Consider the following 15,236-nt stretch of genomic DNA (forward strand, 5'->3'; position numbering starts at 1 on the left):
GGAGTCCAGCTGTCATCACCTCCCACTTCAGATCTCATTGTCATTCCCATTTTTCTCCTTTGCTCCCAACTCTAAGGAAGAGGTAATCCTTGTCAAGGAAAATCCTTGAATAGAGATGTGTGCCCTTGAGCCCATTCCTTTCCATTTCTCCCTTTGACCATTTTTCTCTTTAATTTCTAATCATTTTTTATACATTCATTCCCTCTCTATTGTCTACAAATATGCTCTCATTTATTCTTAAAAGTCATTTGACTGACATTTCCTTAAGTCATTTGCCCTTCATTTATTATCCATTCCATTGCCAAATTTTGACACAACAACAAAAAAAAAATGGCTATACTCTGCCCCCATACCTCTTTCACTTTTCAACCCTCTCCATTCGTTTTGGGTTTTGGTTTGTTTTTTTTTTAACAAGGCAATGGGGTTAAGTGAAGGTCCAAGGTCACACAGCTAATAAGTATCAAGTGTCTTGAGGCTGGGTTTGAACTCAGATCTTTCTGACTCCAGACCAGTGATCTATCCACTGCATCACCTAGCTGCCCCTTTCATTCGGGTTTTTAATCCCTAAAGTGAACTATAACTACTATCTCCAAGTACTACCAAATACAATATACTTTTTTCAGTACTCATTCTTCTTGGATGCCCAGTTAGTCAGCTGGAATCTACTAAGTACCTGTTATATAACATTTATGGTGTTAGATGCTTGGGGGATATGAAGAAATGTGAAAAGTAGTCCCTGCTCCCAAAAAATTCACTGTTTTATGAGAAAACATACAGAATACTTTGTGCAAACAAGATATGTACAAGATAATTTGGAGTAATCTCAGAATAAAATAAAATACTAAGATTAGCGCTAGGAAAGGCTTCTTGTAGATAATGGGACTTTAGTTGAGACTTAAGGGAGGCCAGCTCATCCGGGAGGTGAGATAAAGATGATAAGCTGCTATTTCAGTCTTGGAATATGGCCTGTGAAAATGCTCAGGGTTAGGAGGTAGAGTGTGACTAATCCATACTATATTGAAAAGTCTGTGAAGGGGAGGAAGGTGTAAGAAAACTTAAAAGGTAGGAAAGAGTCAGGTGGTGAAGGACTTTGAAATCCAAACAGAAGATTTTACTTTTAATCCTGAAGGGAGTAGAGAACCACTAGAGTTAGTTAAATAAGTGGCTGATATGGGTCAGACTTGGATTTTAGGAAGATCAGTTTGAAAGTTGAGTGGACAGTGGATTAGAATAGGGCTAAGGAGACAAATTATTCTAATAGTCCAAGTGTGAGATAATAAAGACCTGGACAAAGATGGTTGCAGTGGAATAAAGGATGTCAACTAGGTTGTAAGCCTAGAAGACTGGGAGGATGGTATTCTTGAGAATAATAGGAAAGTTAGGAAGAGGGCAAGGATTGGGGGAAAACACAGAGTTCAGTTTTAGAAATTTTTAGTTTAAGATTTATGAGATATCTTATTTGAATTCTCTAAAAGGCAGTTAGAGTTGCAAGAGTGGAAGTCAGGAGAGAGGTTTAGGGTTGGCGAAGTAGATCTGAGAGTCATTTGCATGGAAATGATAAACATGGGCATTGATGAAGTCACCTAGTAAAATAATATAGAGGTAGAACAAAAGAGGGTACAGGATAGAGTTTTTCCCAAAAACTTTTAGCAGGAACAACTTCAATAAAAGCCAGGAAGGAACATTATCACAAAACCTGAAAGTTATTAAGGAGAAGAAGGTGATTGACAGTGTTAATGAAAAGAGGTCAAGAAAGATAAAGACTGAGAAAAAGCTGTTAGATTTGCCGTTTAAGAAATCATTACTAACTTTGGAAGAGCAGTTTTAGTTGAATGATGAATCAGAAGCCAGATTTTTTTTTTATAATTCTATTTAAGGCAATGGGGTTGAGTGACTTGCCCAAGGTCACACAGCTACTTAATTTTTAAATGTCTGAGGCTAGATTTGAACTTGGGTCCTCCTCACTCCAAGGCCAGTACTCTTAAAAAACCTTTTATTAAGATTTTGCTATTTTAATGTTTTTTGTGAAATTAAAAAGAGAACTCTGACAGGAGGTCCCACATTTTCATGCTTTGAGGTTTTTCTCCATCTCCCCCCCCCTTTTTAAAATTTAATAGTGGTAGTCCCTAAGCATTACAGCATACACTGTGCTAAGTTTTAAGATACAAAGAAAGGAAAAGACATGACTTCTATTATCCAAGAACATCCATCAATTCTAATAGAGAGACAACATGCTGTACATAGAAAAGGCACATACCTTTTAAATGAAAGGTCATATCAGAGGAATGGCACCAGCATTAGGAAAGGCCTCCTTGTCACTTAGGTCTGAAGGATGCCAGAGAAGCCAGGTGGCAGAAATAAGGAGTTAAGTATTCTAGGCCTAGGAAAGGACCATTAAAAAGACAGGATCTTGTGTATGAAAAAAAGAGTAGATAGACTAGGATTACTGGATTGGTAGAGTGTAAGACTGATTGGTTGGTAGATTCACCAGAAGGAAAAAGAGGAAAAGATTGGAGAGGGAGAAGAAAAGGGGTTTGAATCATGGAGTGAGGGAGAGGAAAGAATTTTGTGGCATCTCTTCCTTTTTTCAGTAAAATAGATGATAAGTTGTTTTGTTGAGAGACAAGGGAAAGTTAACAGGAGTTAACTTAAGAGGCAATAAGGGAGTGCAGTGGATGTAGTGCCAAGCCAGGGGTGAAGAAAATCTGAATGCAAATCCAACCCCAGATATTTGTAAGCCTACCTCCCAGGGTAAAAACACTTTTCACAGACTTGGCATAGAAAAGGTGCAATAGAAATTTAGTCATGAATAGGAGGACTGAGAAGAAAGGGGATAATTTGAAATAACTACAGATGTATGCATTTATTTTCAAATCAACATCATCCTGTTTAAACCATTTCAGCAAATTGGAGCTCTTTTATATTGGTACTTGAGTTGCAAATTAAAATTCGCCTTTGGGATCAACTATAATGTACACAGCAGACTTTTGTATGAGACTGTATTTGTTCGTGTCAAATTCAGAAGTTAGCAGCTGTGGAGTGCTTGCTTGTGAGTGTATTACCACATTAGGTCCTTTGGGTGATACTGGGTTTCATTCCCATGGATTTTAGTGACAAGGCAGCATAGTAATTGGTTTTAGACTTTGTTGTGCTGTTGAGGAACATTTAATATATTTTCTTGTGTACAAGGAGAGTGTAGCATTTTACTTTTGATAGCTTTTGCCATGTCCTATCAAACAACTGTGTGGCAAAGTATTTATTACATTATATTTATTTTCTTGATCTTATATGTATCATATGTGAAACACTGATTAAATGCATGCTTTATCCAGACCATATTGTTCTGGGTACCAGGGTTTATATGCGACTGTTCCCCTTTTTTGAAAGAATTTATACTCTATTATGGGGATAAAATGAGATCAAATGTATGAAAATCACTTTGCAAACCTCAAAATGTCACATACATTAGCTGTTATTGTTTACTGTAAGACACACAGATAACACAATATTTTTGTTCAGTTGTTTTCAATTCAGTCTGACTCCATAACCCCATTTGAGGTTTACTTACTGTGGTTTATCATTTCCTTCTTCAGCTCATTTTATAGGTAAGGGTTAAGTGACTTGCCCTAGTTCACACAGTTAACTATCTGAACCTGGATTTGAACTTCAAGATAAGTCTTGCTTCCTCCAGACCCAGTATTCTTATATGCTGTATCACCTAACCACCTCTAAGAAAGATCACATAAGCTAAGTGTATTAGAGAGCTTGTAAATAGTAAATTCTACCATGTGAGTTCTAAGGCAGAATATAGTTTCCATCTGGACTGAGGTGTGATTGGGGTGAATCAAGGAAGGATTTCTTAATGACAGTATCTATCTTTTAATCATTACTCCATATAATAATGAACCTGCTATATTTTATGTTATATCCATTTTATGAAGATCGAAACATTATATTAAAAAATGAAGTCTGAATTGTTTTGAACTTTATGAAGTTGATGATATGGAAATTAGGAACATTAATTTCCCTTACATTGTATGAATTAGATTAAATGCAATATTTAGGAAAAAAAAAAAGAACTAGCTGCCAGAACACTTAGGTGGATCCTACAGTTAGAGTAATGCCTAGATTTAATTGCTATTGCTTTGTTATATTTTTTAATAGGCAACAACTAAATATATATTTTTGTCAGAAGGAAAATATATCTTGAATAACTGGAATTAGGAGTACTAGAAGTTATCAAAAAAAATAATAAATTGGGGTGGCTAGGTGACTCAGTGGATAGAGCACCAGCCCTGGAGTCAGGAGTACCTGAGTTCAAATCCAGCATCAGACACTTAATAATTACCTAGCTATGTGGCCTTGGGCAAGCTACTTAACCCCATTGCCTTGCAAAAAATAATAATAATAATGGTAATAAATCAGAAACCCAGAACAGTCTTGAATATATTCATGTTTTATAAAACAATCTAAAAGAATAAAAACAGACTTGAGATTATTTCATTTAACCCCTTCATTTTACAAATAATATTTAATGTGTGCAGTGATTTTAAACTTCACAGGGCTCTTTATTATCCTATGAGTACTATGATTCTTATTTTTCAGATGAGGTGGATTTCCGTAGTTCATGATCGGCATATTCAAAGTCATATAGAAAGATAGCGATAAAATTGAGACTGTAACTCAGGTCTCTTGGGTTCTAATGTTTTGTTTTGGTTTTTGGTTTTTACAAGGCAATGGAGTTAAGTGACTTGCCCAAGGTCATACAACTAAGGCTGGGTTTGAACTCAGGTCCTCCTAACTCCAGTCCTATCACCTGTATCACCTAGCTCTCTGGGTTCTAATAGTTTCACTTCTATGCCACACTGACTTGGGCGGGGGTACTGTGGGAGAAATTAAAATTTAAATCTGATTTCATCAGCAATGGGAATTTCTGATTAGGAAAACCTAAAAATTCTCTTAATGTGTTATTTATAGAATTTGAAAGGTTATGACCAGTTCAAGGACATACATCTAGTATATGTCAGAAGTAGCACTTGAACACTCAGGTCTTCTGACTACTATTATACTACCTCATCTTAAAAATCAAACCCAGGGAAAACCTTATCAGGTCATACATATGTAAGTGTAATTATATTCACATATGAGTGTATACAGAATAATACAAAAAATTTGGAGACAAAAATAATAAAGTTTATATATTCTAAAAGTCAAAACAGATCAATTAAATTGAAAATAGTTATCAATGGAAAAATATTGTAATTGGGGTTTGGCAGTAGAACTAGCTTTTGATTAGTTTCATGAAACATTTAAATCTCCTCTGGTATTGTGAGGACTGTTCTCTAGGCAGTGGTATCAAACTCACAGAAACAGGGACCAACTCCCATTAAACTATATGTATATAATGATTTCTGCTGGCCATGTATTGACTTAGAAATCTACATCTCAACATTTTCTATGTTAATAAAGTTTTATTTTGCTAAATATTTCTCAATTACATTTTGCTGTTTTTAGGCTACACATAGCTACTCCTCCAGGGTTTAAAGATAGTAGTTTGAATAATCAGGGGGTCCTCTTCAAAGTTCAAAGCTTCACTACTTACTGGGGGAGGGAAGTATTCACTGAGATAAACAATGGGAAAACTGGAACTGGAATCTAGAAGAGATTAGATTTAGATAAATACCTCTTACCACATGCAGTGATAAACTCTAAATGGATACTGTGTATGGGTGTGTGTATGAGATATTATCTCTTTGAAAAGATTAGAGAAGCTAGGAAGAAACTACTTTTCAAATCTGTGGATTAGGGAAGAGTGATAACTTAGTGATACGTTCACAAAAGTTAAACCAGAAAATTTTGATTATTTTAAATTAAAAAGATTTTTTTTTACACATAGATAAATGTAGGAAAAAATCAGAAGCAAAGCAGAGAACTAGGGGAAAATATCTTTTCAATAGATTTTACTAATAAGTTTTGCATCTCAGATATCTTAGGAGTGATTCAGATTTGTAATGCTAAGATTATTCTTTAAAGTAGGCTATGAAGAAATGGTTTTTGATTGGAGATATCCAGATTATCAATAGTCATTTGACAAAATGCTTTTAATCATTTCATAATTAGTGAAATGCAGATTAAAATGACTGAGGAACTCATATTTATCTGCCTAGCAAAAATGATAAATGTTGGAGGGTTTGTGAAATTGATTCAGCCAACAATTGGAAACTATCTCCAGAAAGTTACCAAACTGTACCTGTTGACCTATGAATGTATCTCTAAAGAAATTCAAGGAAGAGGATAATATAAGTACAAAAATATTTAAAACAGCTCTTTTTTGTTGTAGCCAAAAAATCGGAACTTTGAGGGACATTCTGTTGGGGAATAGCTAAATAATTTTTCAAAAGTAAATGGAATGTTACTTGTACCATATTGATGAAATGGATATATCTGTTTTAGAGGAACCTGAGGAGATCTGTTTGAATCATCACAGAGAAAAGTATGCAGAATTAAAAGAAAAATCTAATTATGATAACAGCTTTCAACTCCAATCAACTCAGTGATAAAGCATGAGTCTAAAAGAATGAAAATAAGGGATGGCTAGGTGGCACAGTGGATAGAGCACTGGCTCTGGAGTCAGGACCTGAGTTCAAATCCAGCCTCAGATACTTAATAATTACCTAGCTGTGTGGCCTTGGGTAAGCCACTTAACCCCATTTGCCTTGCAAAATCCTTTAAAAAAAAAAAAGAATGAAAATGAAACATGACATTCATCTCCTGATAGAGAATGATTAGAGAGAAACTTGAGTTGCAGAAAGAGACCTAAATTTTCAGTCATGGCTATTACATGCATTTGTTTTTCTGGTTTCACAGCTTATGTTTGAAGAGCTATATTATAGGACAATATTATAGGACAGGGTTGTCCAATCTTACTTTTTTTTTTAAATTTTTTTCATTATTTAAGGCAATAGGGTTAAGAGTGACTATAAAAATGTGCATGCCCTTTGATCCAGCAATACCACTACTTGGGTCTGTACCCTGAAGAGATCATGAAAAAGGGTAAAAACATCACTTGCACAAAAATATTCTTAGCAGCTCTGTTTGTGGTGGCAAAGAATTAGAAATTGAGTGAATGTCCATCAGTTGGGGAATAGCTGAACAAATTGTGGTTTATGTACGTTATGGAACACTATTGTTCTATTAGAAACCAGGAGGAATGGGAATTCAAGGAAGCCTGAAAGTATTTGCATGAGCTGATGTTGAGCGAGATGAGTGGAACCAGAAGAACACTGTACACCCTAACAGCAACATGGGGGTGATGATCAACCTTAATGGACTTGCTCGTTCCATCAGTGCAACAATCAGAGGCAATTTTGGGGTATCTGCGATGGAGAATACCATCTGTATCCAGAGAAAGAATTGCAGAGTTTGAACAAAGACCAAAGACTATTACCTTTAATTTAAAAAAAAAAAATTGATCAATTAAAAAAAACTTATGTTATTTTGCTATCTCTTATACTTTATTTCTTTTCCTAAAGGATATGATTTCTCTCTCATCACAATGTGTATAGCATGTAAACAATGTAAAAACTAACAGACTGCCTTCTGTGGGGGGTGGGGGGAGGGAAGCAAGATAAGGGAGAAAATTGTAAATTTCAAAAATAAATAAATTTTTTTAAAAAACAGTGACTTGCCCAATTAGGTGTCTGAGGTCGAATTTGAACTCAGGACCTACTAATTCCAGGGCCAGTACTCTATCTACTACTGCACCCCTAGCTGCCCCCCAACCTTACTTTTAAAAGTTTTTATTGAAACAATGGACAATATATTTTGATTTGCTATTTTAATTGAGAGCTCTGCAGTAGCTTGGCTTTGTTTACTAAAGTATTTAGTAAACCCACTGGGGGCCCACATAAAATTGCACCATGGTGCATTTTGGACAGCTCTCTTATAGGGTATGTTTTTTGTTTACTTGAGAGTTTGTTTTTGTTTCTTTGCTAATGGGAAGAAGGATGGTATAGTGAATTGCTGATGCTTATTAATTAAAACAAAATTTAAACGATCTCTTGTAGACTTCATAGCATAGTGGCATAGTGCTGATTACAGAGTCAGGAAGACTTGCACTGGAATTCTTTCATGGAAATTAATCTCCTTGTAACAGTAAACATGTTCTTTAACCTCTGAGTCTTACCTGTAAAATAGGAATCCACTTGAAATAACCACCTCAGGGAAGCATCAAATGAGAGAGTGTATTTCAAGCAAAAACTTTAAAGAATATGTAAAAGATTGAGGCGTCTAGGTGGCACAGCATTGGCCTTGGAGTCAGGAGGACAGGAGGACTTGAGTTCAAATCTGGCTTCACACATTTAATAATTACCTAGCTGTGTGGCCTTGGGCAAGCCACTTAACCCCATTCATTGCCTTGCAAAAAAAAAATATCTAAAAGATAAATCTATAATCTCACTAACTGGAATATACCTTTATGTACCAGTTTAGTTGTACATTTTCCTTTGCCCTGTCTTGTCACTTATCCTGCCTTTACAAGCCCTACTTTGAATAATGCTATACTGCGACTCTTGTAAACCTTTATTATTGTTTCCTTTAGAAAGTCTTTCCTAATCTTTCTGATTGTTAGTGTTATTTGTTTATAAAATTGCCTTGTGTGATTGTGTGAACAGATTGTATAGTGGTCTGTGTCCTTTAGGCCTGGGACTATCCCATGTTTGTATTTATATCTATACTGCCTGGCACAGAGCTTTACTTTATAGAAGGTGCTTGATAAATTTTAGAAATTGAGATTGTGAATACAAAATTACAAATGATGAGAGTCAATTATGTAATATATGGTATCACCAAAGTATTCTGCAAGTTCTATGGGAAGATATTTTATTTAGACCTCAGACCAAAAAAAAGATTATAAAAAGATGTTATTTGAGTTAGAGTTTAAAGAATAACCATAAGGCATTAATATTAGGCATGGGAAAAAGTAAAAAAAAAAAAGACAGTAGCAGGATGTGTATGATAAATAGCAAAGAGTCTTTTTTTTGGATTATGAATTATATGGAAGGAAGGTGTTTCACATAAAGGTGAAAAGGTAGTATGATGTATCTTAATAAGTTAAGGTGTTTAAGTGTCCCATAAGTTGTGAATGAATCTATGAATGTGTAAGCATGATGACTCTTCTATTAATATAATGGTTAGAATCAATTTTGGAAAGAGCAGAAGCTAGAAATACTAATTATGTGCCTACCCCAGTAGTCTAGGTAGATGGCCATAAGCGCCTATATATATAGGCATTGACAGTTTGAGTTTGAAATTATAGAATCATAAATAAATCATAAATTAAAAGCTAAAAAGGACCTTAGAGGTCATGTTCAAGTCTTTTATTTCAGAAATGAAATGAGTAAGGCTTAGTTAAATGGAGTGACTCCTAAGATATATATGAGAATTATTTTATACACAAAACTTCTGTACCTTGTAAATTATATAGAAGGGAAGGAGTAAGAAATCTCAGGGATTGACTTAGGGCAAGTAACTTAACCTCAATGTCTTGGAAACCACCACCACCACCACCACCACCACCACCCCACCCCACCCCCACCCCCCCCGCAAAAAAAGAGGAGAAAACTGAGGGAAAACTCCAAGGTTTCTCTCAGGCATTGAAGATTGAAGATAGGGTTGATTAATAGTTGTGTGATAGTGTTTGATTTTAAAGGCAGACAAAATATGGAATATTTGAGTTTGCCTGACTGCCCAGACATCTAGAAAGGTATACCTTCTAAGCATTTGGAGATAAGGTTTGGAGTGCAGAAGAGAGATTAAGAGAGAAGGTACAGATTTGTGTTCCTATAGGTAAATATTTAAGTCATTTAGTTATTAAGACAATCGCCTTCTTAAAAAGAAAAAATATATATATATTAGGTCCTTCTAGCTTAAACTCAATGACATTGAGTAGAGGAGAGATTGATGGAAAAGAAGACCAAAGACATATCCCTCGTCTAAAAGTGTCTTGAAGAGGAGTAAGAGCAGACAAAAGATGGATAAATTTAAAGACAAAATGAATAGAAAAGTATAAAATTCTACAAAGGCCAATGAGAATGAAGATTATGATTTATTAATATCTTCTAAAGAGAAAATGTTTTAAGTATTTTGCATAATAAAATAAGTCATATTCAACCTGAGAAACTCAAAGGTAATTTGATTTTAGAGTGGCTAGATGGTACAGTGAATAGACCACTAGCCTTGGAATCAGGAAGGTAGGAGTTTGAATCCAAGCTATGACACTTACTTAGCTGTGTGACCTTGAGTGAGTTACTTTACCCTGATTGCCCCACATCCAGGCCCATCTCCAGTTGTCCTGATTCATATCTGGTTCCTGGACCCAGATGACTCTAGAGGATAAAGTGAGTCTTGTTACTTAGCACAGCAGCCCCTCACTCAAATCCAATTCATGTGCTTGTCCTGGCATCACTTCCCTAAGGTCGTGGTCTTCTTCAAAAATGAAGGACAAAACATTGTTTTTATTGTATGTTTTCAGACTATTCAGAAGAATATTTCATTTTTGTTTTAAAGATTTTATTTATTTTGAGTTTTACAATTTTTCCCCTAATCTTACGTCCTTTAACCCTACCCCCCACAGAAGGCAGTTTATCAGTTTTTACATTGTTTCCATGGTATACAATGATCCAAATTGAGTGTGATGAGAGAGAAATCATATCCTTAAGGAAGAAACATAAAGTATAAGAGATAGCAAGATCAGACAATAAGATATCAGGTTTTTTTCCCCCCTAAATTAAAGGGAATAGTCCTTGAACTTTGTTCAAACTCCATGGTTCTTTTTCTGGATACAGATGGTATTCTCCATTGCAGACAGCCCCAAATTGTCCCTGATTGTTGCACTGATGGAATGAGCAAGTTCTTCAAGATTGATCATCACCCCCACATTGCTGTTAGGGTATACAGTGTTTTTCTGGTTCTCCTCATCTCATTCAGCATCAGTTCATGCAAATCCCTCCAGGCTCCAACCATCCCTCCTGGTTTCTAATAGAACAATAGTGTTCCATGACATACATATACCACAGTTTACTAAGCTATTCCCCAATTGAAGGACATTTACTTAATTTCCAATTCTTTGCCACCAGAAACAGGGCTACTATGAATATTTTTGTACAAGTGATGCTTTTACAAAACCTTTTTCATCATCTCTTCAGGGTATAGACCCAGTAGTGGTATTGATGGGTCAAAGGGTATGCATATTTTTGTTGCCCTTTGGGCATAGTTCCAAATTTCTCTCCAGAAAGGTTGGATGAGTTCACAGCTCCACCAACAATGTGATAAGTGTCCCAGATTTCCCATGACCCTTCCAACAATTGTCATTATCCTTTCTGGTCATATTGGCTAGTCTGAGAGGTGTGAAGTGGTATCTCAGAGAAGCTTTAATTTGAGAGGAATATTTCTTTAAATCCTTTTCTTTTTAGATAAAATAACACTTAACATTTGAATTTTTTTTTTCTCTTTGAAAGTTTGTATAATTGTCTGGAAGCAGAAAACATTCTGATTCAACAGCTATTGCAAAAAAAGTTGTGATCAGTTTTGTCACCTATTGTACAATTTTGCTTTACATTTCAGGTCTCATGAATTGCGATCCAAGATCCTTTCATTGCAGTTGCTACTGTCCATTCTACAGAATGCAGGACCTGTTTTCAGGACCAATGAGATGTTCATTAATGCTATTAAGCAGTATCTATGTGTTGCACTCTCTAAAAATGGAGTTTCATCTGTTCCAGAAGTTTTTGAGCTTTCTCTTTCTATATTTCTTACCTTGTTGTCAAACTTCAAGACACATCTGAAGATGCAGATTGAGGTATGCTTTGCAGCTAAGTCTTGGTTAAACTTACTGTATGATAACATAGTTACACTGCATCTTAAGAGTGAATTATTCACTTTAAAAAGTGAATAATGCTTATTTTTAGCATTATTAATTTTTTAAATAGAATAATTGATAGAAATTTTTGTATGTTTTAATTGTTACTTTTCTTAGCTTATATATTATAAATATAATAAATATGACCAAGATGACTGGTCCTTAAAGCCATTTCGCAGCTTTGAACTACTATTTGGTAAGTTTGTTTATCCTAACAGAAAAAATCTTAATTATGCTACTTGTCCTAGTAATTTTAAAAATTGTTTACCAAACTAGTTTGAATTTCACTCATCTGTTCTTATTCTCTTCTTATTCCCTATCTTCAACACACGTAGTTTTTATAAGATACATGTAAAAATATCAATGACGCATTTAAATTTTACTCACAGATGAAAATGTAAATTGTCAGGAAATCTTTCATAATTTTTTATTTTCAGCTTTGCTGTTATAATGTCCAGTGTACTAGTTCTTAATTTGGCTTAGCAACCAAATTCAGTTAGTACTGCTAGAATATGATCTATGTATTCCTAAAATTAACTGAGTTATACAAGATTGCTCTGTAAAAATCACAAGGCCTATGGATACAATGATGTTGGAACAATACATAGGAACTTTGTCATTGACACATTTAAAAAAAATTGGAACCAGTAACATGGTTTTATTCATGTTAAAATATACAGGAAATAGAAAAATATAATAAATAATGGTGGCATTTCACAGCATTGGGTTTCAACTTGACCTGCAGCCAAGTTCCTATGGCAGAGTTACAACTCAAAGACAAGGATCCTGACTACAGCCTAGGTGGAGATGGGGATGGGGAGGCAGAAATGTATATATAAAATAGCTCTCCTCTGCCCACAGCTCCCTTTGCATCAGGAGATATACAACAAATAAACCACTTTACCTTGAAAAAAGATCTTAAGGCTTGTGGAGGGTGGGCATCAGAAAGGTTGCAACATGGGAGTTATTGAGAAGCAGTGGAAAGGGGCTAATCTGAAGTAAACCACATCATATATGGATGTATACTCAGTTTGTTTCCCAATATGTCAATGACATTGTAACAAATTTGCACTTACAAAACAAGCATTTGAACTAATCTTATTTTTCTGAGAGAGAACTTTGGTTGCTTTAGTCAAATTTCTTCTAGTTTATTTGTCTTTTACTCAATTGACAGACATGTTTTTTGTGCCTATGCTAGACTATGGAGATTCAAACACAAGAAGGAAAGAGACCATGCCTTCACAGTGCTTATGTTTTAGCATGCAAATGTAATTCTGGAGGAAGAGCCTAGCAATTGTCAGGGAGCAAATCAGGAATGGATTCATGTAGAAAGCAGTCCTCAGGTTGAGCTTTGCAAGAACTTAGGTATTCTTAAGAAGATAGGAGTGTGTGGTGCATTGCATACATGGGAGCCAATCTTGCAAAGGCATTAGTGAGGGGTCAAGGAGTTTTGGGTTTAAGAAATAGCAACGGTGGCCAGTTTGGCTGATCTTTGAAGTGAATCAAGAGGAGTAAAGTATATAAACCTGGTAAAGTAGTTTGGAACCAAATTGTGATGGTCTTGCAAGGCCAAAAAAGAAGGGTTTCTATTTGATCTTAGAGGAAATAGGAAGCTACTTGTGTTTATCAGGAGAATGACGTGGTTACACCTGTGCTTTAGAAATATCACTTAGGTTGCTGTCTCATAGCTAAGTATAGTACTTATATGTATGTTTTCTCATGAGGCATGCTGTCTCAACTTGTCTCAAAGTCAAAAAAAATTTTAAAGCTTTTTAGTTATTTATTTTTGAATTTTACAATTTTTCCCCTAATCTCACTTCCCTCCTCCACCCCCCCCACCCCCCCCACCCCCCCCCCCCCCCCGCCAGAAGGCATTCTGTTAGTCTTTACATTGTTTCCTTGGTATACATTGATCTAAGTTGAATGTGTTGAGAGAGATCATATCCTTAAGGAAAAAAAATAAAATATAAGAGATAGCAAAATTACATAATAAGATAATGGTATGTTTTTTTTTTTTAATTGAAGGTAGTAGTCTTTGGTCTTTGTTCAAACTCCACAATTCTTTTCTCTGGATATAGATGGTATTCTTCATCACAGATAGCCCAAAATTGTCCCTGATTGTTGCACTGATGGAATATCTTTTCTCTAATATTAAATAAAATTCATTATCAACGTGCATGCATAACTTTTTTGTTATATTTTCTGTTTATTTTATGTAAATTCTGTGTTTTTTTAATTGAACAGACCCAAGTTACAGCCTAACAGTTGATCACTTAATTAAGCATTCACATCATATTTTTTTTTTTTTTTTTTAGGTTTTTTTCAAGGCAATGGGGTTAAGTGGCTTGCCCAAGGCCACACAGCTAGGCAATTATTAGGTGTCTGAGGACAGATTTGAACTGAGTTACTCCTGACTCCAGGACCGGTGCTCTATCCACTGCACCACCTAGCCGCCCCCACATCATATTTTGCAAAAATTTCTTATTGAGAAAAAAAGTTAAAGTTCAGTTATAAATATCATGGATATGAAAATAGAATAAGTACTTTCCAAGTGTAGTGTATTATATTTTAGGCTTTTCGGCAGAAAATTTTCAGAGAAATTGTTTCTAATGTCTTTATTTTAGTTAATTTGCAGGCTTCTGATATGTCTATTAAAAGGAACTATGAGCAAAACTGGCAACAATTACTGTTTTTTAAGGCTCATTATTAATATTTTATATTGGATATTTTTATAACGGGTATAAGCTTTATTTCTGGATCTTTAGAATTATTTTTGTTGTAAATTATTTTAATTTGATCTTTGAGGTGTGTATTTTATCATTTCTATTTTGAATTTCAGAAATCTTTAATTTTAATCATTCATATGATTAAATATGTACATATATGTATGTATTTACATAACATCATTCCCCAACTCTCAACTCAAATGGCCAATCCCTTAGTTCAGCTACACATCATTTTCACCTTGACTTTTAGAATACTCTTTTTATTCTCCCTGCTTCCAGTCTATCCCTTTAACAGTCCATCCTCATCCTCAATATTTCTATAGCTCAGTTCTGACCATCTCTAAACTATTCAGAAACTTTCAGTGATTTTTCTGTTGCTCATGGAATAAAAATAAAAGTCTTGCATTTAAAGCTTTTCACAATCTGGCACCCACCTACATTTCCAGACTTAATTCATAGTACTCACACTCTGCATCTAAGCCAAACTGGCCAACTAGTCATTCTCCCAAGTTGGAACTACAATTCCATTGTCCATGCCTTTGTACAAGCTATTTTCATGGTTGAAATATATATCTCCTCCTCCCCAGAATATA

General features: G+C 35.0%; 1 protein-coding gene across 1 annotated transcript in view; it reads left to right on the forward strand.

The window, feature by feature from the left end:
* ARFGEF1 (ARF guanine nucleotide exchange factor 1) overlaps nt 1-15,236 on the forward strand; it is a 161,964-nt gene that overhangs the window by 68,141 nt on the left and 78,587 nt on the right. The window contains exon 10 of the mRNA XM_074203275.1: nt 11,623-11,857. Within this exon, the coding sequence (XP_074059376.1) occupies nt 11,623-11,857 (235 nt within the window). The remainder of the gene's footprint in view (nt 1-11,622; nt 11,858-15,236) is intronic.

The sequence above is a fragment of the Macrotis lagotis genome, chromosome X (genome assembly GCF_037893015.1).
Source record: "Macrotis lagotis isolate mMagLag1 chromosome X, bilby.v1.9.chrom.fasta, whole genome shotgun sequence".
In the NCBI taxonomy this organism is placed as follows: domain Eukaryota; kingdom Metazoa; phylum Chordata; class Mammalia; order Peramelemorphia; family Peramelidae; genus Macrotis; species Macrotis lagotis.